A 24,184-nucleotide genomic window follows, 5' to 3' on the forward strand; every position below is an offset into this window, starting at 1 on the left:
AGATCCTTTATTGTTAACTGTGGTTTACCACTTAAAACTAGCAAACCCTTTGATGATTGGCTTAATCTGTGATTTATGTTCCTGCTTGAGCTTTACTGGTGGCTTAGTTTGAGCCGTCCTCTGAAAGCTGTGAAAGAGCCTTCGGTTAAAGTTTCCCTCATGCCCTGCTGGGGCTGGCACCACGCCTGGCCTCCTGTGCCCTTCTGCTGTTGACGCCATCCTCCACAGCATTCCCATTATTGCATTTTTCGTGCAAATACGTTTTCTGATGTAATAAAAGCATAAAGCTAAATGACACTTCAGTCTCTGACTTATATACTAAGCTACAGAACTTGTAGTGAGGTACTTGAGAATGTAATATTAAGTGTGTTTGATGAAGTTACATGACTGATGTCTCCAAATCTAACTTGGTGTATTTTTGATGTATGATGTGTGAAAGATGAGTCAGTTTTTTATATCAAATTTATAATGGTATGAACTGCATAACCTTTTTTCTAGTGAGGAAAAATAAATTTTCAGCATTCGAGTATGGCCCCTATAGACATGCTTGGTCCAAAAGAATTCTTTTTCCAGAGAACTTGTCCTGATGGGAAAAGAAAGTGGAGGTTGATCTCTTCCAACTCTTAGTATGCTATGATTGGGGCATCAGCTGAGAAGCTGGTGAAGACTTATCTTGTGTTACACATTGACCAGCCTCCTTCCCTTCCTTCCTAAGTGAATACTGCCTGACACGGGGTAATCTGAGTTCATGTGTTCTTTTACACCATAGATTTTCTCTGGACTTGTAGCCCTAAGGAAAATATGCAACCACCCAGATCTGTTTTCTGGGGGTCCCAGGCATCTCACAGGCCTTCCGGATGGTGAATCAGAGGAAGATCAGTTTGGGTACTGGAAACGCTCTGGGAAAATGATAGTCGTTGAGTCCTTGTTGAAAATATGGCACAAGCAGGGCCAGCGAGTATTGCTGTTTTCTCAGTCAAGACAGGTGAGTGAACAGACGTCATACAAGGAATGAGTCGGTTCTTTATAACTTATATCTCTTAATTCTAAAGATGGGTGGCAGCCTGCAGATCTCTTTGGGAGCTCAGATTGTTCTCTAGAGATGGTCCCAGAAGTTGGTTTCTTAAAGATTAACCATGTGATGGTTAGTGGGTAGGTCAGTTTGGACCAGAACAAAATCAATGCCAGATTATTCACAGAACTTGGAAGAATTAACAGTAGGGAAATACCAGCTATACTCTTATACCAGTTATCTTTATCTGCCTTAAAGCAAGAAACCCCTTAGAACTGAAGTTGTTCTGGTGAAGGTGTGACTCTGTTGACGCAAATGTAGAAGCAGTCTCTGGGGCTGTTTATGGGATTCGTAAACTCTTCTCTCTCATTCCACCCCAAACAGATGCTGGACATACTTGAAGTATTCCTAAGAGCCCGAAAGTATTCCTACCTCAAGATGGACGGTACCACTACAATAGCTTCAAGACAACCGCTGATTACACGGTACAATGAGGTAACGAGTAAATGTGAAGCCAAATAATGCTGCTCCGCCCAGAGGGGTCATCCCTGGGGGGCACACAGTTAACGTCTGCTGCTGCAACCGAAAGAGCAGAAGTCCAAGTCCACACAGACGCCTCGAAAGGAAGGCCTGGCAGTCAACTTCCAAAAAACTAGCCGTTGAAAACCCTGTGGAGCACAGTTCTACTCTGACACACGTGGGGTTGCCATGAGTCGGGGTTGACTCACCAGCGTGTTTTTTTTAGTGCAGAGGAAAAGGAATGAGAGCGTTCACACCAAACTGAGTGGTGTTTATACCTGCGATTCAACAGGCCATGAAAGGGATTTTTTGCTTTTAACTCTGTCCATTTCTGAATCTTCTGGACTATTGGGCATGTGGGTGTGCACGTGAGCATATGCATATTTAAGCAGAGAATGTGTATTCCTTCTTTAAAACCAAATTTTTAAGTATTGATAAGATTAGCGACACTGGAAGAGAGGGCTGTGAGATGGGATCTTGATTCTCCAGAGCTCTCTAGTGTAACTGATCCCTTATACTGGGAGGACTACCGTGCTTAGAATAGGTGAACCCAGAGGCCAGGAGCTGTCGCATGTCCTCAGTGTGCATACCGCGTGTCGTGTCTTACCTCTAGGACACATCCATATTCGTGTTTCTTCTGACCACACGCGTGGGCGGCATAGGAGTCAACCTGACGGGAGCAAACAGAGTCATCATCTATGACCCCGACTGGAATCCAAGCACAGACACACAGGTATGTTTGTTTGTTAGTGTACCGGTAGAAATAGGATTTAACTGATAGCGCTTGATTGTCTTTTGATGTTCTAGTTAGCTTCAGCACACGGCTTGTGTCTTTGGTTTTTTTCCTAGTCTTCATTGTGATGAAAAGCACCCTCCAGAATCACAGAGAGACTTCAGCAGTTTATCCATAGCATTCATTGCTAGATTTGGGGTAAAAAGGGAATATGTGAAGTTACAAACACCCATTTTTTTTCAAGTGAAGATGTCTCGGTCCTACCTTTGTTGCCTGGCTGATAGCCTACTTAATAGACTCCTTCGATGTGCTCAGCCTCATTAGCCAAAATTCTAACTTTGAGAGTGAAAGGAATCCCCTGGCTCATCGTTGTTCCGCTCAGTCCTTTCAGTCCTGCTCTGTGGAAGGGCGTTTGCTGAGCTGTGTCTCTTTGCTGTAGGCCCGGGAGCGAGCATGGAGAATAGGCCAGAAGAAGCAGGTGACTGTGTACAGGCTTCTAACTGCAGGCACCATTGAAGAGAAGATTTACCACCGGTCAGTACTCACCTCTGCTCTCCTGGCTGCAGCACGTGGAGGATATGGAAATTAGGCCACCAGGGCTTTGAGCCAGGGATTTTTTAGAAGTGTTTTTGTTCAAGTGTTGAACCGAAGTATCTTAGAGCAATAGTTGATATAACGTAAGGGATGTGAGTTCTTTTTTTTTTTCCTTTAAATAAGCTTAGGTGGCTTTTGTGTGTTTTTTTTTTTTAATTTCTTCAAACTTGATCATTTTTACCTTAAACTTTGAGGACCACTTACGTGTAAACTTGATATTGTTATTTGAGAGAAACGTTCCTACCTAGTATAGCATGCGTCCTTTTTCAGAAAATGTCTTAAAGTGACAAACTTGAAATGCTGATGTGTTGGTATTTTCACATGTGGTATACTTGATGTGTGTGCCCTGGCGGTTCCACTGTCCCTTGGAGAGAGGCTGACCAGGTGGCACCCCTATTCGTTGCCCCGGCTCCCTGTGTAATGACTAGGGCATTTTAGACAACGGTAAGTTCAGCAGTAAAGTCAAGATACTGCTAGCTTCTCACCCTCCCCCACAAAGATTTTATTTTGGGGCTCTACCTCAGCTCCTCACTTGGGGGACCTGGGGGTGCAATCCACACATGCAGCCAAGCCACTCCTGGAATGATGCATGTTCTTCGAGGACCCTTGTTGAGAGAGGGCTGGAGACAAGTTGAGTCATGTTGAGAGAAGAGCATCCTCTTAGAGATCCATGCTTTAGCCTGAAGAAGAAGCAACTGGGAGGGGCTGGGCTGCTCTGTGGAGGTATCTGTGCAAGACCGATGATGGTGTGGTGCCTCCGCACAGAGGCTGGCTCAGCAGGGGGAGCTGGGTCATAGGGAAATCTTCGAAAGCACAGGAAATAGTTTCCTGAGCCCATCATAAGGTGTTCCCAAGTAGGGCTGGGCAGGGGGCCCCAGGTCCCCAAGTCAGGGGGACTCAGCCCTTCCAGCTCAGAGGCTGAGAGTCATGTGAGTGCTGTGTAAAACGGTGCTTCTTGAAATGTGGTGACTCTTGGAGGTTGAAAACGCTCATTGGATGTAAATAAGGTGTTATTTCCCATTTAAATTCTCTAACTTTGCATTACCAACCCACCTGAAGTACTGTGTAATTCCTGAATTGTGATTTTTAAAGGCTAAAAGTTTGGGGGATTATTTAGACATTTATGCACCTGCAGTTAACATATTTCTTCTATATTGTTTTATAACTCAGATTTTGGGGTAGAGCTAAACATTGTTTAATACCAGTTTATTTTTTATCTTTTTAGTCAAATCTTCAAGCAATTTTTAACCAATAGAGTGCTAAAAGATCCCAAACAAAGGCGATTTTTCAAATCCAACGACCTTTATGAGCTGTTCACCCTGACCAGCCCTGACCCATCCCAGAGCACTGAGACAAGTGCTATTTTTGCAGGTATTACATAAAATCACTTAATTTAAAGCCATAAACCTTACAGCTTTGCAAGAGAAAACCATTAACTGTGTTCTTCCCCTTTAAAGGAACTGGTTCAGATGTTCAGACACCCAAACGCCATTTAAAAAGAAAAATGCCACCGGCCTTTGGGATAGACCGTGACGTTCCGAAATGTCAAAGATTTCCAGATTCTAATATATCTGCAAATGATGCCACGTCACCTGAAGAAAAACCTAAGTCTGTAGAAGCGGAAGCACATGTGGCAACTTCTAAGTACGGCGATCCTGTGAAAGGTGACCCTCAAACAGGCAATGCTCTAACTAGCAGCGATTCACTTTTAGAAGAGAAATATTTGCAGGTAGATACAGTTCCCAGACTCGAGGAGCCATTGATGGTTAGTGGAAACAGGGAATGTTCAGATTCTCCAAGAGTCAGTAAAACATGTGGGACACGTGCTGAGGAAAGCACTGGTGAACAGCAAGGTCTGCCCCGTACCGGAGAAAGCCGCCAGGTTCAGACAGAGCCTCTTGCGGAGAACGGACAAGTGGGGAATCATTTTTATAAGCACAAGTCAAAAACAAAACATCACGATGTGGTAGAAGAGGAGACCCTGGAGAAAAGTCTGAGACGGGAGGAGAAGCCTAAGCGCTCTAAGCATTGCAGAGACGCCAAGTTTGAAGGAACTCGAATTCCACACTTGGTGAAGAAAAGGCAGTACCAGAAGCAAGACATTGCAAACGAGAGTGAGGTGAAGGACCGGAACAATGATGATTATGTTTTGGAAAAGCTTTTCAAAAAAGCAGGTAATCCTTTTGATGCATTTTCCATAGGTGAGCTAGAAATAGAGCGAGTATTTCTAGAAGTTGCTGCCTTTAATGATGGTAGAGTGGGCTCTAAACCTAAAACAGTTTTCCTTTTAAAATTCCTGTTTTAGATGCATTGGCATTTTGAAAATTCCAAAAGCCCTCTTTTCTGAAGACTTAGAGGAGAATTTGAAACTTAAAACAGTAGTGCTTATAACTGCTGATAGGGGAGCTACAGGCTTCAAACTGATCTGTACTACCTGAATGTCAATAGCCAGTTTCTCTACATGCCATTTTAACAAAAATAATATAAATAATTCTGGGCTTTTTGCTATTTATTATAAAACTTAAAATTTATAAGTGATTATGGTATGTAAATTTAGTTATTAATTTTTTTCCCCGTCAGCCTACAGTGTCCACTCACTTGGAGGTCCCTTACAACAGCACAGCTGTCTGAGCAGCAGAGGAAGAAACTAAAATCCAAGCCAAAAACAAAAGAGCCCCGAGGAGCTGACGTAGATACCTGCGCTTTTAGGCCTGTGCATTTGACGGGCAGACGACGCAGTCAGGCTTTCAGTGAAAGCCTAGTTTAACAGCTTTCCTGAGGAGCTTTGTTACCTGACTTGCCAGTCATAATAGATTCAAGTAACAGACCATGGGGAGTAACAGATGAGTGAAAATCACTGACCCTGCCAGTCTTTTTGATGAGGATGTGAAGCAGTAGGAATTCACATACACTCCTGGTGGGAATGTAAGAGGGTGCAACCGTTTTTTAAAACAGCTTAGCAGTTTCTTAAAAATTAAAAATACACCTGCTATATGGTCTAGGCTTTACACTTCTAAGTATATATTTACCCAAGAGAAGTGGAAACACATGTCCAAAGACTTGTATGTGAATGTTTGTAGGAGTAGTCAACAATTGGAAGCAACCCACTGTCCATCAGCCCATGAATGGTTAAGCTAACCCTGGTGTAGCCCTACAGTGGAATAATACTCAGCACAAAAAAGAAGTGAACTATTGACATACGCTGCAACATGGGTGAATCTCAATAATTATACTGAGTAAAAGAAGCCAGACAAAAAAAAAATACACTCTGTGATTTCACTTATATAAAAATTCCAAAAACTTACAAACTAGTCTGTAGTGACAGAAAGCAGATCAGTAGTCACCTGGAAATAGAGGGATTGGCGTGGAGTGGGAGAATGGGATTTCAAAGGCCACAAGGAAACTTGGGGCCACAGATGTGCTCATTATCTTGATTGTAGTAAGATTTCCCAGACATGTACATATGTTAAAACTTACCAAATTAATATACTTTAAATAGGTGTATGATACCTCAGTAAAACTCTGGGGAAGAGTAACGAAAACCATGAGTTCATACTGTTAGCTCTTAATTTTAGTTCAACACCATAAGACCCTTTCTGTATTTATAGCACTTCTCCAAAAATGAGAAACTTGTTGGCCATTATTCTCAATTTATTGATTTATATAGGGTGCACAGATAGTAGTTCTAAAATTATTAACCCATACCACTGCAAAAGGAGTCCCTAGATGGTACGAATAGTTAAGCACTTGACTACTAACTGAAAGGTTGATGGTTGGAACCACCCAGAGATGCCCCAGAAGACAGGCCTGGTGATCCATCTCCTTCCGAAAGGTCACAGCCTTATAACCATATGGAGCAGTTCAGCTCTGCACACAAGGGGTAGCTATGAATTGAAATTAACTCAGTGACAACTAACAACAACCACTGCAAAAAAAAAAAAAAAATACTAACTAGAGTTCAATATTTGTTTACATTTCTTTTCATGTTTACCATAAAAGTGTTGTTAGGTGTCGTGAAGTCGCTTCAGATTCATAGCAACCCTGTGCACAACAGAATGAAACACTACCCTGTCCTGTGCCATCCTCACAATTGTTGCTATGTTTGAGCCCATTGATGCAGCCGCTATGTCAGTCCATTTTGTTGAGGATCCCCCTCTTTTTCACTGACCCTTTACTTTACCGAGCATGATATTCTTCTCATGGGACTGGGTCCTCCTGATGACATGTCCAAAGTGCATGAGACTAAGTCTTAATCATCCTTGCTTACAAGGAGCACTCTGACTGTACTTCTTCCGAGACAAACTTGCTCGTTTTTCTGGCAGTCCATGGTATGGTCAGTATTCTTCGCCAGCACCGTAATTCAGACGCATCAGTTATTCTTTGGTCTTCCTTATTCATTGTCCAGCTTTCACACGCATATAAGCAGATTGAAAATACCACGGCTAGGGTCAGTCACACCTTAGTCCTCAAAGTGACATATTTGCTTTTTAACACTTTAAAGAGGTCTTTTGCTTCAGATTTGCCCAAGCAATACGTCCTTTGATTTCTTGACTGCTACTTCCATGGGTGTTGATTGTGGATCCAAGTAAAATGAAATCCTTGACAACTTCCATCTTTTCTCCATTTATCATATTGGGTATTGGTCCTGTTGTGAGGATTTCTGTTTTATGTTCAGATATAATCCGTACTAAAGGCTGAAGTCTTTGATCTCCATCAATAAGTGCTTCAAGTTCTCTTCACTTTCAGTAAGCAAGGTTGTGTCATCTGCACATCGCAGGTTGTTAATGAGTCTTCTGCCAATTCTTCATATAGTCCAATTTCTCAGATTATTTGCTCAGCATACAGATTGAGTAAGTATAGTGAAAGGATACAACCTGAGGCACACATTTCCTGTTTTTAAACCATGCACTGTCCCCTTGTTCTGTTTAAACAACTGCCTCTTGGTCTGTGTACTGGTTCTGCATGAGTACAATTAAGTTATTTGGAATTCCCATTCTTTGCAGTGTTATCCATAATTCGTTGTCATTCACACAGTCAAATGCGTTTGCATAGTCGATAAAACACAGGTAAACATCTTTCTGGTATTCTGTGCTTTCAGCCAGGATCTGCCTGACGTCAGCAATGATACCCCTCGTTCCATGCCCTTTTCTCAATCTGGCTTGACTTTCTGGTAGTTTCCTGTCGATGTACTACTGCAACTGTTTTTTAATTATCTTTAGCAAAATTTTAGTTCCATGTGGTGGTAATGATGTTGTTTGATAGTTTCTGCTTTCTTTTGGATCACCTTTCTTTGGAATAGGCACAAATATGGATCTCTTGCAGTCAGCTGGCCAGGTAGCTGTCTCCCAAGTTTCTTGGCATAGAAATTGGAATTCCTTGTTTTTCACCAAGGCCTTCAGTGCATCTTGGACTTCTTCCTTCGATACTATTCGTTCTTTTTTTTTTTTTTTTTTTTTAGTTTTTATTGTGCTTTAAGTGAAAGTTTACAAATCAAGTCAGTCTCTCACACAAAAACTTATATACACCTTGCTACATACTCCCAGTTGCTCTCCCCCCAATAAGACAGTCCGCTCCCTCCCTCTATTCTCTCTTTTCGTGTCCATTTCGCCAGCTTCTAACCCCCTCTACCCTCTCATCTCCCCTCCAGGCAGGAGATGCCAATGTAGTCTTAAGTGTCCACCTGATCCAAGAAGCTCACTCCTCACCAGCATCTCTCTCCAACCCATTGTCCAGTCCAATCCCTGTCTGAAGAGTTGCCTTTGGGAATGGTTCCTGTCCCGAGCCAACAGAAGGTCTGGGCGCCATGACCACTGGGGTCCTTCTAGTTTCAGTCAGACCATTAAGTCTGGTCTTTTTGCGAGAATTTGGGGTCTGCATCCCACTGCTCTCCTGCTCCCTCACGGGTTCTCTGTTGTGTTCCCTGTCAGGGCAGTCATCAGTTATAGCCGGGTACCACCTAGTTCTCCTGGTCTCAGGATGATGTAGTCTCTGGTTTATATGGCCCTTTGTGTCTCTTGGGCTCATAATTACCTTGTGTCCTTGCTGTTCTTCATTCTCCTTTGATCCAGGTGGGTTCAGACCAATTGATGCATCTTAGATGGCTGTTCGCTAGCGTTTAAGACCCCAGACGCCACTCTCCAAAGTGGGATGCAGAATGTTTTGTTAATAGATTTTTTTTTGCCAGTTGACTTAGATGTCCCCTGAAACCATGGTCCCCAAACCCCCATCCCTGCTACGCTGGCCTTAGAAACATTCAGTTTATTCTGGAAACTTCTTTGCTTTTGGCTTAGTCCCGTTGTGCTGACCTATATTGTGTGTTGTCTTTCCCTTCACCTAAAATAGTTCTTATCTACTATCTAATTAGTGAATACCCCTCTCCCTCCTTCCCTCCCTTCCTCCCCACTCTGGTAACCATCAAAGAATATATTCTTTTCTGTTTTAACTATTTCTCAAGTTCTTATAATAGTGGTCTTATACACTATTTCTCCTTTTGCAGCTGACTAATTTCACTCAGCATAATGCCTTCCAGGTTCTTCCATGTTATGAAATATTTCACAGATTCATCATGGTTCTTTATCAATGCATAATATTCCATTGTGTGACTATACCATAATTTATCCATTCATCCGTTGATGGGCACCTTGGTTGCTTCCATCTTTTTGCTATTGTAAACAGTGCTGCAGTGAACACAGGTGTACATATATCCGTTCATGTAAAGGCTCTTATTTCTCTAGGATGTATTCCAAGGAGTGAGATTGCTGGATCATATGGTAGTTTTATTTCTAGCTTTTTTAAGGAAGCACCAAATCAATTTACAAAGTGGTTGCACAGTTTTAAATTCCCACCAGCAGTGTATAAGTGTTCCAGTCTCTCCCCAGCCTCTTTAACATTTATCGATTTTTGTTTTTTGGATTAATGCCAGCCTTGTTGGAGTGAGATAAAATCTCATTGTAGTTTTGATTTGCATTTCTCTAATGGCTCATGATCATGAGCATTTCGTCATGTCGATACTACTGGTTCTTGATCATATGCAACCTCCTGAAATGGTTGAACATCAACCAATTCTTCTTGCTACAGTGACTCTGTGTATTCCTTCCACCTTCTTTGATGCTTCCCGCGTCATTCAATGTTTTGCTCGTAGATTCTTTCAAAATTGCAACTCAAGGCTTGGATTTTTTCTTCACTTCCTTCAGCTTGAGAAATGCCGAGCGTGTTTTTCCCATAGGCTTTCTATCTCCAGGTCTTTGCGCATGTCATCATAATACTGTATCTTCTCGAGCTGCCCTTTGAAACCTTCTGTGCAGCTCTTTTACTTCATCGTTTTTTCCTTTCACTTTAGCTGCTCGACGTTCAAGAGCAAGTTTCAGGGTCTCCTCTGACATCCATTTTGGTTTTTTCTTTCTTTGCTGTGTTTTTAATGACCTTTTGCTTTATGTGTGATATCTTTTATGTCATTCCATAGCTCGACTGGTCTTCAGTCATTAGTGTTTAGTGTATCACATCTTTTTCTTGAGATGGTCGCCAAATTCAGGTGGTATGTACTCAAAATCATATTTTGGCTCTCATGGACTGGTTTTAGTTTTCTTAAGCTTCAGTTTGAACTTGCATATGAACAATTGATGATCTGTTCTGCAGTCAGTGCCTGGCCTTGTTCTGACTTAATGATTTTAAGCTTTTCCATCATCTCTTTCCATGGATGTGATCAATTTGATTCTTGTGTTTTCCAGCCAGTGAGGTCCATGTGTATAGTCACCACTTAATGTTGTCAAGAAAATGTATTTGCAGTAAGACATTGGTCTTGTAAAATTCCATCATGTGATCTCTGGTGTTGTTTCTATCACCAAGGCCATATTATCCAACTACTGATCCTTCTTCCTTGTTTCCAACTGTTGTGTTCCAGTTGCCAGTAGTTATTGGTGCATCATGATTGCATGTTTGACCAATTTCAGACTACAGAAGTTCTTAAAAAATTCAGTGTTCTCATCTTTGGCATTAGTGGTTGGTGTGTAAATTTGAATAATCATATTAACTGGTCTTTCTTATAAGGGAGTGGCTATTATCCTATTACTGACATTATCGTACTTCAGGAAAGATCTTGAAATGTTATTTTTCACAATGCATATGACACCATTCCTCTTTAATTTGTCATTCCTGGCATGGTAGACCATATTGATTGTCCAATTCAAAATGACCAATACCAGTCCATTTCAGCTCACTAAATGCCTAGGATATTGATGTTTATGTGGTATATATCAGTTTTGTTGACTTCCAATTTTCCTAGATTCCTACTTCGTACAGTCCACATTCTGATTATTAAATGGATGTCCGCAGCTGTTTCTTCTCATTTTGAGTCGTGCCATATCAGCAAATGAAGGTCCTGAAAGCTTGACTCCATCCACGTCATTAAGATTCACCCGACTTTGAGGACGCAGCTCTTCCCCAGTCACCGTTTGAGTGCCTTCCGATACGAGGAACTCACCTTCTGACACTATATCAAACAGTGTTCTGCTGCTATTCATAAGGTGTGCAGTGGCCAGTTTTTTCAGTAGACCGCTGAGACCTTTTTCCTAGTCTGCCTTTGTCTGGAAGCTCCCCTAAAACCTGTACATGATGGTATTTGATGTATCAGTGGCATAGCTTCCAGTATCACAGCAATACCCAAGCCATCGCAGTACAGCAAACTGACGAATTTGTGGTGGAGTGTCTAGTCAAAATACTCTGTTCAAGGGTTGTTTGGGTGGATTCTGTTCCCCCTTTGTTGTGGTGTGTTATCCATTAAACTATGGTTAGGTTCATTTGTTTCTGTGTATGTTACTTTAGGAGCCCACCCCATCCTTGTTGATTTTGTTTTATTTGGGGGACATATGTGAGGCGTTAACATAGTCAGAAAAGTAAAAACTATACATAACATATTCTCAGAGATGTGTAACTCTCGCAGCCCAACCCCATCCTTCCCAGTCCCACCTCCCAACCCCCAGGGATAATCATTCTCAGTAGTTTCAGGTTTATTCTTTCTGTGGTTTTGGCGTGTGTGTGTGAAAATGATAAACGTGTATTTTCCTTTCTTACACAAAAGGTAGCATAATATATACTCTTCTATGCCTTTTTAAAAACATACATATATATTCTGGAAATCACCATATTAGTTCACAGAGAGCTTTCTCATTCTTTTTTATAGCTAGAGCAGTGTACTATGGTTTATTAACATAAGGCCGTTTAGCTCATTTATGGCTTTTTCAGTTACAAGCCACGCTACAATAAACAGTCTTCTGCTTGTGAAAGAATATCTTCATGAAAAATGCCTAGAAGATAAAAGGTGAACACTTACGTGGTTTTCTTTTTTTTTTAAGATAATGGTAAACTCTCTTCTGTAAGGTTTATATCATATTATCACTAGCAGTATGCGAGAGTACCTGTTACCCACAGCCTTGCCAGAAGAGTGTGTTATACTTTTTAATTTTTGCCAATCTGCTAGGTGAGAAATATGGTTTTGATTTGCATTTATTTTATTATAAGTGAAACTGAATACCTTTTAGGGCCTTTTTTTTTTTTCCAGTAAACCAGGATTTGGATTTATTAGATCCATGGTTGCTTTTTTTCTCTGCCTCATTAATTTTTACATTTATCTTTATCACTTTCTTCGTTGGGTTTTTTTTTTTCTTTTTATAGTTTTCAGTTGAAAACTTAATTGATTTTTTTTCTCTCATTTTTATCAACATAATTGTTTACAGCTATGAATTTTCCTCTGATCACTGCATTAAATGTATCCCGTGGATTATGATACGGTGTTTTTTTGTGTGTGTGTGTGCTTTAAGTTTACAAATGAAGTCAGTCTTTCATACAAAAATTTATATGCTCCTAATTGCTCTCCACGTAATGAGACAGCACACTCCTTCCTGCCACTCTCTCTTTTCGCATCTATTCGGCCAGCTTCTGACCGCCTCTGCCCTCTCATCTCCCCCTCAGACAGGAAATGCCAGCATGGTCCCATGTGTCTACTTGATCTAAGAAGCTCATTCTTCACCAGTATCATCATCTTCCCATTGTCCGGTCCAATCCCTGTCTGAAGAGTTGGCTTTGGGAATGGTTCCCGTCTTGGGCTAACAGAAGGTCTGGGAACCATGACCACTGGGGTCCTTCTAATCTCAGTCAGACCATTAAGTCTGGTCTTTTTATGTGAATTTGGGGTCTGCATCCCACTGCTCTCCTGCTCCCTTAGGGGCTCTCTGTTGTGTTCCCTGTCAGGGCAGTCATTGGTTGTAGCTGGGCACCATCTAGTTCTTCTGGTCTCAGGCTGATGTAGTCTCTGCTTTATGTGGCCCTTTCTGTCTCCTCGGCTCATAATTACCTTGTATCTTTGGTGTTCTTCATTCTCCTTTGCTCCAGGTGGGTTGAGACCAGTTGATGCATCTTAGATTGCCATTTGCTAGCATTTAAGACGCCAGACGCCACTTTCCGAAGTGGGATGCAGAATGTTCTCTTAATAGATTTTATTATGCCAGTTGACTTAGATGTCCCCCAAAACCATGGTCCCTAAACCCCCACCCCTGCCACACTGGCCTTTGAAACGTTCAGTTTATTCAGGAAACTTCCTTGCTTTTGGTTTAGTCCAGTTGTACTGACCTCTCCTATATTGTGTGTTGTCTTTCCCTTCACCTAAAATAGTTCTTATCTACTATCTAATTAGTTAATACCCCTCTCCCTCCCTCCCCGAATATATTCTCCTCTGTTTTAACTGTTTCTCAAGTTCTTATAATAGTAGTCTTATACAATATTTGTCCTTTTGCAACTGACTAATTTCACTCAGCATAATGCCTTCCAGATTCCTCCATGTTATATGTTTCACAGATTCATCATGGTTCTTTATCAATGCGTAGTATTCCACTATGTGACTGTACCATATTTTATCCATTCATCCGTTGTTGGGCACCTTGGTTACTTCCATCTTTTTGCTAAACAGTGCTGCAGTGAACGTAGATGTTCATATAGCTGTTTGTGTAAAGGTTCTTATTTCTCTAGAATATGTTCCAGGGAGTGTGATTACTGGATCATATGGTAGTTGTATTTCTAGCTTTTTAAGGAAGCGCCAAATCGATTTCCCAAGTGGTTGTGTCATTTTACATTCCCACCAGCAGTATATAAGTGTTCCAGTCTGTCCACAACCTCTCCAACATTTATTATTTTGTGTTTTTGGGATTAATGCAAGCTCTTTTTGGATTGTTGTTTGCTTGGTATATTTTTTCCCATCCTTTGAGTTTTAGTTTGTGTCTCTAAGTCTAAGGTGTGTCTCTTGTAGACAGCATACAGATGGATCGTGTTTTTTTTTATCCATTGTGCCATTCTTTGTCTCTTTATTGGTGTATTTAGTCCATTTACATTGAGTGTAATTATGGATAGGTATGAATTTAGTGCTGTCATTTTGATGTCTTTGTGTGTTGTTGACAGTTTCTTTTTCCCACTTAATTTTTTGTGCTAAGTAAGTAGTTTATATATTGTCTTTTCCTCTTATTTGTTTTTGTTGATTTTGTTTCTGCTGAGCATCTATTTTTTTTCTTCTTCTTCTATTTTATTTTGATGTGTAGGATAGTTTGTCTCCTTTGTGGTTACCTTAATGTTTGCCCCTATTTTTCTAAATTGAGATCTAACTTATTTCTTTCTATTGCCTTGTCTTCCTCTCCATGTGAAAGATCTATGACTGCATTTCTTAGTCCCTCTTTATTGTTTTAATGTTGTCTTCTTTTACATAATAACATTGCTGTTTCCCTCTTGTAAGCATTTTTTTATCTTGATATATTTTCGTGATTTCCCTGTTTGGGTTGACATCTGATTGCTCTGTCCAGTGTTCTAGTGTTGGGTTGATACCTGATATTATTGATTTTCCAACCAAAGAACTCCCTTAAGTATTTCTTGCAGTTTTGGTTTGGTTTTTATGAATTCTCTAAACTTCTGTTTATATGGAAATGTCCTGATTTCACCATATTTGAGAGACAGTTTTGCTGGATATATGATTTTTGGCTGGCAGTTTGTTTCCTTCAGTGCTTTATATAAATCATCCCATTGCTTTCTTGCATGGTAGCATGGTTTCTGCCAAGTAGCCCAAGCTTGTTCTTATTGACTCTCCTTTGTAGGTGACTTTTCATTTATCCCTAGCTGCTCTTAAAATTCTCTTTATCTTTGGTTTTGGTAAGTTTGATTATAATATGTCTTGATGAGTTTCTTTTCACATCTACCTTATGTGGAGTTTGATGAACATCTTGGATAGATATCTTCTCATCTTTCACGATATCAAGGAAGTTTGCTGCCAACAAATCTTCAACAATTATCTCTGTATTTTCTGTTACCCTCCTTGTTCTGGTACTCCAGTCACTCGTAGGTTATTTCTCTTGATAGAGTCCCACATGATTCTTAAGCTTTTTTCATTTTTTTTTAATTCTTTTATCTGATTTTTCCTCAAATATATTGGTGCCAAGTGCTTTATCTTCAGGTTCACCAGTTCTGCCTTCCACTTGCTCAGTTCTGCTCCTCTGACTTCCTATTCAGTTGTCTACTTCTGTAATTTTATTGTTAATCTTCTGACTTCCTGATTGCTGTCTGTCTATGGATTCTTTAAGCTTATTTAATTTTTCATTATGTTCCTGAATACCTTTTTTAATTTCTTCGACTGGTTTATCTGTGTGTTCCTTGGCTTGGTCTGCATATCGCCTGATCTCCTTCCCGATGTCTTGAAGGGGTCTATATATTAATCTTTTGTATTCTGCATCTGGTAATTCCAGGAAGGCACTTTCATGTAGAAGATCCCTTGATTTTTTGTTTTGAGAGTTTGTTGAAGTGCAATCATGGTCTTTTTCTTTATGTGATTGGGTATTGACTGTTGTCTCCAAGCCATCTATAAGTTATTGTATTAGCTTGTCTTATGTTTTATTACTGTATCCTAGCTTCTTGCTTTGTTTCATTTTGATACGCCCGAATGGGTTGCTTGAGTCAGCTAGCTTGATTACTTTCACCTTTGAAGCTCTGACACCCTGTCCCCAGCTGGCTAGAGCTGTTATCAGGTATATCAGTCTCGGAGTCCATTCACTTTTCTTGTATGAATTCAGCTGAGTTGTCCAGGTAGCTGATCATCAAGTGTGTGGTACAGGCTCTGTCCTACAGTCTTAGAGGGGCGGGGACAATTGGTGTAGGTACCGGTATCTGGTTGCAGCGGGGGGTCACACACTGAACAAGGCAGGGGGCTGAGAATCATCTCCCAAGTGTCTCTGAGGAAGGTTCGTCCCTCTTCCATAGCGGGTACAGGTGGGTAGGTTCTGCAGACGGACCATGGGCACCCAGCGTTTTTGGTTGTAGGGACTGGAAGGTTCCAGTTATCCTTGGACCCCTGTCGCAGGTGACCTGGGTGACCTGGATGGAGCCACCAGTCCTTAGGCCCCTGATGGGGGTAGATGAGGACCCTCTTTAATAGGCAAAGCGGTATCAAACATCAAACACCCACCTCTCCACTGCACAGCTGAAACAGTTGTAGTCTGCCAACATGGACTTATTCTCCTGAAATAGGCCCACACAGCTCCATGCAGGGGGGAAAGGTATTCAAAGTCCACGGACTGTTTATGCCTGGACAGGAGCCACTTCTGTCCAGAGCTCCACATGTTAGTGGAGCTGGCAAATTATCTTTTCCCCCAATTGTGAATTTATTCCTTCTCCAAGGCAGGGAGGATGGCTCTAGGTGCTCGACAGGGCCTATCTCAAACCCAGGGAAACCAATAGCTGCTGAAGTCGGCTTGGTGGCAGCAGGGCGCGGTAAAATATACAGAAGTGTTTAGCTTTTGCCGAGAGCGCTGTTATTCTCTGGTTCCGGAGGTGTGAGTAGGCTGTGTGGCTGGCTGATTCTCCCTGAGGAAACTGCAGCTGAACGCTAGTACCGGCCTGCCACACCTGCTCCAGGAATGGTGCCTGAGGTCTCCTGGTGATTCAGGTCTGGTAACTCCTCTCTGCGTCTCAACTGTCTCTAACTCCCCGCTCAGTCCGTTTTGTAACTTTGCCCTTGATGTTTAGGGCTCCTAGCTTGTCATAAATATAATTGTTTCAGTTTTTTTTTTTTTTTTTTTTGGGTCTTTGTTCTAAGAGGGCTCACTCACTGGAAGCATCTGTCTGTTCCGCCGTCTTGCCCCCACCTCCTGGTGTGTTCTTATGATCACTATGTTTTAGAAATTCGGGAATTCCAGTTTGCAGTTCTCTCTTAACTCAAGAGATTGCTAATAGAAGATTTTAAGAATTTCCAGGTAGCGGCAGGAAAGAGGCTAAATGTTAAAGTTGTGATTAAAGCCTTAGGTTTCAATTATAGTATTTGGAAAATTCTTTTATGTGGAAAAACACTGAGGGTACACAGGCTTTGAGCCAGCAGTGGGTTTGAATCCTAACTTTGCCACCTTTGAACCAAGGGACCCTGGCAGATTCACTGTACACTGGTCTTTAATGCAGGGATAGTAATAATCTCCACTTTGTAGGGTGTGGTGGAGCTAACAGAAACAACATCTGTAAAGTCCCTGTGTCACACAGTCACTCAGTAAATAGCAGCTAAAAGTATTCGTTCTTCTGTCTCCATCACGATAGAGTACGACAGAGCAGTATGCTGGTGTTTATAAAAACGCAAGGGTCACTTGTGCTGTTGCCTTTCTTGTTAGTCGGCGTGCACAGTGTCGTGAAGCATGATGCCATCGTGGATGGGACCAGTGCTGACTACGTGCTGGTGGAGGCAGAGGCCGCACGAGTGGCCCAGGACGCCTTGAAAGCACTGAGGCTGTCTCGTCAGCGGTGTCTGGGAGCACTGTCTGGAGTGCCCACCTGGACAGGCCAGCAGGGGATTTCTGGTGCTCCGGCAGGAATGAAGTAAGAGATTGCTGCCCCGTTGCTCGTGAGGAGGCCCGGTGTTCATGCCCGAGATAGAGTCAAGGCAGGTGTGGCTGCCTACCCTTGAGTATCTGGAGCCGAGGAAAACCCTCCGGGAGGGTTGTGAGCTGAGCTGTAATCAGCCAGATTTGGGTGAGCCAGGGAAGTAGAAGATGGTGTCGTTAAAAACAGAATAATCATTAAACTTTAATAAGACAATTAGCCAGTTTACAACAATCAGTAATTACTCTAGTTTTCAGTATGCTCTTTGAGAATAATTTTCCTACCTAGAATTGGAGGGTGGTTTCCATCGCATGTTGAAGGAGGATATTGAGCAGTTGTTGCTCCCCAGGATGCAGCAAGGAGAGTACAGAGGAGGGATCTAGGCAGCCGGAGCAGAAAGCCCATGACTGGGAAAGGATAACCTTGTGGATGAGAATTTTTCCGGGTGTGGTTTAGTTGTTCATCTTTTAAGTCACAGAAGTACACACGTGTGTTGTATCTACTGTAATTCTCCGTATGTAGGAGCAGATTTGGTCAGAAGAGGAATTCTAACTTCCCTGTGCAGCATCCTTCTTCAATATCTCCAAAAGAGAAATGCCAGGTAAGATGATGCCCATGTGCGTTTTCCCGAGTGAGACCTGCTTGATTGAAATGCCTTGAAATTTGACCTGATTGTGATGTAACAGGAGCATGGTTACCACTGGCGTGATGACGCCCTGATGTATTGGTGTCGTGAGCTCTCAGTTAGGAAGCGCTTCCATGGGAACCTAAGAGGGCCTGCTAACTTCCTAGAAGACAAAGTCTTTAATCCAGGACATGTAGTAATATTTCAGAGGTTCAGCACAGGGATCGGGGATGTGTGTGTCACTGCCGATGCAGCATGTCATGACCAGAGGTGAAGGGCCAGCATCAGAGACCATGTTCTCTAAAATGAAGACCCAGAAAACTGCCTGGAGTGTTGTCACCCATAATTTCATCATAGCTGGAGCAGCGCCTCCCTCTGTTCTGCAGCATCCTGCACACCGTCAGTTCTCCATGGAGGGTCAGTGCTTGGGCGAGCAGCAGTGCTCCATCAAGGGTGAGCGCTCAGGTGAGCGGCAGTGCTCCAGCAAGGGTCAGTGCTCCAGTGAACGGCAGTGCTCCATCGAGGGTTAGTGCTCCATCGAGGGTCAGAGCTCCATTGAGGGTCAGAGCTCTGGCAAGGGTCAGAGCTCTGGCAAAGGTTAGTGCTCTGGTGAGTAGCAGTGCTCCATCAAGGGTCAGTTCTCCATCAAGGGTCAGAGCTCCATCGAGGGTCAGAGCTCCATCGAGGGTCAGTGCTCCATCAAGAATGAGTGCTCCATCAAGGCTCAGAGTTCCATCGAGGGTCAGTGCTCCATCGAGGGACAGAGCTCCATCGTGGGTCTGTGCTCCTGCAAGTAGCAGTGCTCCATCAAGGGTCAGTGCTCCGGCGAGCGGCAGTGCTCCATTGAGAGTCTGTGCTCCGGAGAGCGGCAGTGCTCCATCGAGGGTCAGAGCTCCATCGTGGGTCTCTGCTCTGGCAAGCGGGAGTGCTCCATCGAGGTTCACTGCTCCGGCGAGCAGCAGTGCGTCATCGAGATTCAGTGCTCAGGCAAGCAGCAGTGCTCCTGAACCTAGCCAACTAGGCCAAAGCCTATCATTAAAGAGCCTCCCTGGTCTCTTCTGCCTAGGAGTTACGTTAGTGATTTAAAAAAAGCCACCAGAACCTAACTTTAGATCAATATGAGCACATCTAGGAAGAGAGAACCTCTTTGACTTTCTATATTCTTTTAGGAGAAGGGATTGAGAGCTTTTCAAAGTCAGATTTGTGTTGTTTTAAGGAAACATATGAAGCATATTGTAAGAAAGTGAGAAGACTTAAAGGTGAAGTAAAGTAGGTACACCCAGACTACTGTTCCGTATCCACAGTGCCTAGGTCAGGGCAACGTTGGGGTGAGGACGGAGAAGAGCTCAGAAGCAGAAGGGAGTCGTGCTTCTGGGGAAGTCGGACCTCCCAGGACCCTTGCTTAGCCAGGCCTTCCTGCTTATCTGTCCTCCCTCTACTCTTTACTCTTCAAAATGATGAGGAAGTAAATGTTATAGCTTTTCCTTCTTTTTTGTTTTTGAGGTAAATGTTCTTTTATAACGAGTCGATTTTGATTCTTAGCTCTCCTTCTTCCCTTTTATTAGCTGGATTCTCATTCCTTTCTCTGTTAGCTTCACTACCCTGGCCACGTGTGTATATTTTATGGCATCTCAGAGCCTTTTGGGAAGTAATTGGGGCATAAATTAGAAATTAAACATATAAATACCACTGTCTTCTTTCTCCAGGATGGTGCTATGAAGAAAGAGAAGAAAGATAAGGCTCCCGAACATTTTAGTGGAAAAGCAGAGGATGCAGACTCTCTGTCCAGGGCTCCCACTTCGTCGTCGCTCTTGGCTAAGATGAGAGCTAGAAACCACCTGATTTTGCCAGAGTGTTTGGAAAGTGAAAATGTGCCTCTTCTCGAGGCTTCTGCCCCTCCGCCTCCCACCACAGAACATGATGACCTCCTAGTAGAAATAAGAAACTTCATTGCGTTTCAGGCGCGTGTTGACGGCCAGGCCAGCACCCAGGAGATCCTGCAGGGGTTTGAGGCCAAGTTGTCGGCATCACAGTCTTGTGTGTTCCGGGAGCTATTGAGAAATCTCTGCACTTTTCATAGAACTTCAGGTGGTGAAGGGATTTGGAAGCTGAAGCCAGAGTACTGCTAATTAACATTCCCTCGTAAAACTTCTAGTTGACTTTTTATAATGGAAGTTTCGGCTTATTAATCTTGTGATTAATCATCACGTTTTGTCGACAGAAGTTGGCTGCACTTGGTGTTTCCTTTGAATGACGACTACCTCATAATTACAGCTTCAAGGAAGAAGAAACTCTCCCCCAGAACTTAAAATGTTTAATAACGCTGAGTAAAGTGGAAAATTCTTGGATTTCTTTCTTTTTTTTCCCCCCACTATGAATTATGTCAGAAAAGGATCTAATAATTACCCCTTAGAACACATTTGTTCTTTACCTAAAACAAGTGATCAGGGAGCACGTTACTGCTCGTTTAGAAGTTTGTAGAAGTCTCAGAATTTTTTTTATATTGGCGCTAAAGGACCAGTCGGGTGTGGGGTGGGCTGAGGGGGAGTTGCTGCATGGGTGTCTGTGCTGTGATTGGAGGGTTTGGGATTTGCTTTCTCTGCTCTGAGATTTTATTAGTTTGTGCCACGAATCACTCCCTTTAGACAAGATACGGCCTAGTGAGGCGTCAGGATTCCCACCAGAATATTCCGTTTCTTTTTTTGGATTCTGGCTTTTTTTCTGTTTTACTTTGATTCATTGAATATTAAGGAAGTTATTTTTCTCTATCCTTCCATCATTATCTAGAAGTCATGGAAGGGATTTTTTTTTTTTAATAATTTTATTTATTTTGTTGTTGAGAATATACATAGCAAAACATAACGCCAATTCAGCAGTTTCTACCTGTATACCGTAATTTAGTGACATTGATGACATTCTTCATTGTATAACTGTCCTCACCCTCCTTTTCTGAGTTGTTCCTCTTGCGTTAACAATTCACTGCCCCCTAAGGTGCCTGTCTGACCTTTCAAATCACTGATACCAATTTGGTTCCATATAAGTGGTTTTTAAAAGCACATAATGCTCAGGGCAGACATTTTTCACTAGTTAAGCTAAACTATCATTTGGTTTTAAGATTTCAGGGAATATTTTTGGTTTAAGTTTTAGAAAGAGCATCTCAGGGCAGTAGTTTCAGGGGTTCATCAACGTTCATGGCTCCAAGAAGTCTGGAGTCTATGAAAATTTGACATTCTGTTCTTCATTTTCCCCCTTTTGATCAGACTCTTCTAACGGTAGGGATTTTTTAACAAGTCAATAAATCCTAAATGTGAGTACTCAGCTCAGGGGGCACTCAAAAGTAATAACTGGTTTGTTTCTAGGAAGTTGTATTTTTTTTTTTTTTTGTAATCATTAGCCTATAAGAAAATTGTATCCCCCTGTTCTTGGGGTGAAATACTGATCCAGCTCACCGCTGTGAAGTGTTCTATTATTATTATTCTATTACATCATATCCAATTATTATTCTATATTATCTAAAATCTAAATGATATTGAACTAGAGAAGTTGAAGCCTTCTCCTGATAAATACTGTCAGAAGTTATGATGCAGGAAGAGCAGGTGGTCCTGATCACAGTTCTTGACTCAGCTCTGCCACTGACATGCCATGACCTTGGGTAGATCACTGCTCTGCTTGTGTCTCCATGTGCATATCTATAAATATTGTCATCACTCCTCCCTGGTTGAGGGACTTAATGAAAAATACTTTCATGTTTTTAGCAATGTAGCATAACTTACACTTAGATAAAATTAGTTTTTGGAATTTTAAAAGCTGTGTACAGTGTAGATAGATTTAATGTATTTAATATCTCTATAAGTATTAGGCTACAAATAAAAAATTTTTTAAATATACTACATCTTTTCAATTTGTTAATTCATGAATATATCATTACTGTAAAAAATTTCAAACAATACTGTGTCTCCCCACACTAATCTCCTGTTCTAGCACTAGTACTATTTGGTGTGTATTCTTGCAGGCTATTTTCTGGACATTTACAAGCATCAGTACATAAGGCAGAGACTACTGCCATAATGTCTGTTTCCCCTTCTCCGTTTACTAGTGAAATGGTGAGTTTTCCCTGGACACACGGCTGCTGAGCTAGACTCATTCCCCCCTTTCTTGAGTTAGTTGTGACTACTTGACTAAGTTTTAGGCAATGGAATGTGGGAAAAACTTCCAGACTGGTCCTTTAAATAAGGAACTGAGGGTATACTCCACTCGACATTTTCCATCTTGCTGACTGGGATGCCAATGAAAGTGTGATAGAAATCAGGTGCTCTGGATGTACAAATTGCCAGACCAGTCTTCAGCTGCTTTCTGCTGATCGGTTACTTGAGCATGAAATAAATTTCTGACTCATTTAAACCACTGTCTTTTGGAGCCTTTATTACAGCAGCTGATTTTATATGTGTGTTACATGAATGGGATTATCCCATCCTTATTATTTTGCCTAACTGAAAGGCGGGCAGTTTGAGTCCACACAGAGGTGCCTTGGAAGAAAGGCCTGGCACATCTGCTGAAAGATAGCCATTGAAAAGCCTATGGAGCAAAAGTTCTGCTCTGACACATGGAGTCACTAGGAGTTGTAGTCAACTTGAGGACAACTGGTTCTGGTATTATTTTGCAACTAACTTTTCACTTAATATTATATGTGAGATCTTTTCAATCCTGTATTACAGCTTTGCCTTTATGGAATAGCTGAATTAAAATTAGGTAGATTTAAATTTTTAGTGGATGTAATGATTTTGCGTCCTTCGATTTACACTCCATAGAAGGATCCATTTCTCAAACTTCTAGAGCTAATAGAGGAGTTCAGCGAAGTTGCAGGGCACACGGTCAACAAACAAAAATCAGTTGGGTTTCTGTACAACAGCAATGAGAAATTTGAAAGGGAAATTAGGGAAACAATCCCATTTACAATAGCATCTAAGAGAATAAAATACTTAGAAATAAATCTAGCCAGGGATATGAAGAACTTGTGCAATGAAAACTATAAAACACTCCTAAAAGATATTAAGTAGATGTTCCATGTTCATGGGTTGGAAGACAATATCGTCAAGATGTCAATACTATCCAAAGCAATATAGATTGAATGGAATCAAAATTCCAACAACCAACTTTCTTAAAAAATAGAAAAATCAATCCTTGACTTTGTATGGAATGGCAAGAGGCCCTGAATAGCTAAAAAATGTTGAAAAAGGAGGTCTCACACTTGCTGACTTTAAAACATACTATACAGCTTCAGTAATCAAAGCAGCCTGGTACAGAAGATGGCGGGGTAGTCAGATGATTCCTGTGGTCCCTTTTACAACAAAGACCTGAAAAGTGAACTGATTATGTATGACAGTCTAGGAACCCTGAACAGCAAAGGCAAAGTTGAGGAATTGGACTGAGCTGCAGTGGGGCGGGGGGGGGGAGATGGTTTAGAAGCAGCGAAGAGTTGCCAGACCTGACCCAGCGGGGTTTGGCACCCTGCAGGCTGGATTGGCTGGCATATGTGGTGAAGCAAGCAGCGGTTCTCAGGACACGTTTTCCACATTGGGAGAGACCGAGTGACGGAGAGTCTACTCAAGCCTCCACAACCAGTGAAAAGTGGTGCTCATTTGGCAAAAGACAAGTGTTTTAAGTCTAACCTGCACGGAACAAAAAACACCCCCTTTGGGAAGAAACTTTGTCCCATTTACTTGACCCTTCCCTGCTCTGCACTGGGTCCTGGGACCTTCAGCGATTGTCGCATCTCCTGGCCTGGAAGTAGGACTTGTCACATGCCCTGAGCCAT

The 24,184-nt window shown here is 42.0% G+C and overlaps 1 protein-coding gene across 7 annotated transcripts in view; it reads left to right on the plus strand.

The window, feature by feature from the left end:
• The window catches only part of ERCC6 (ERCC excision repair 6, chromatin remodeling factor), a 102,759-nt gene extending 80,503 nt beyond the window's left edge, over positions 1-22,256 (plus strand). For 3 of the 7 annotated variants that reach the window (XM_003409091.4, XM_064269848.1, XM_023547173.2), the window contains 9 exons: positions 770-985; positions 1,397-1,507; positions 2,145-2,264; positions 2,704-2,798; positions 4,084-4,229; positions 4,316-5,032; positions 17,537-17,741; positions 18,267-18,345; positions 20,076-22,256. In XM_003409091.4, the coding sequence (XP_003409139.2) occupies positions 770-985; positions 1,397-1,507; positions 2,145-2,264; positions 2,704-2,798; positions 4,084-4,229; positions 4,316-5,032; positions 17,537-17,741; positions 18,267-18,345; positions 20,076-20,498 (2,112 nt within the window). In that variant the 3' untranslated portion in view covers positions 20,499-22,256. Of the gene's footprint in view, positions 1-769; positions 986-1,396; positions 1,508-2,144; positions 2,265-2,703; positions 2,799-4,083; positions 4,230-4,315; positions 5,033-5,438; positions 6,849-11,139; positions 14,584-17,536; positions 17,742-18,266; positions 18,346-20,075 lie in introns of those variants that run through there. The other 4 variants (XR_002785509.2, XM_023547171.2, XM_023547174.2 and 1 more) reach the window with 4 other exon arrangements.
• Positions 22,257-24,184: the final 1,928 nt, after the last annotated feature.

The sequence above is a fragment of the Loxodonta africana genome, chromosome 16 (genome assembly GCF_030014295.1).
Source record: "Loxodonta africana isolate mLoxAfr1 chromosome 16, mLoxAfr1.hap2, whole genome shotgun sequence".
Lineage (NCBI taxonomy): Eukaryota > Metazoa > Chordata > Mammalia > Proboscidea > Elephantidae > Loxodonta > Loxodonta africana.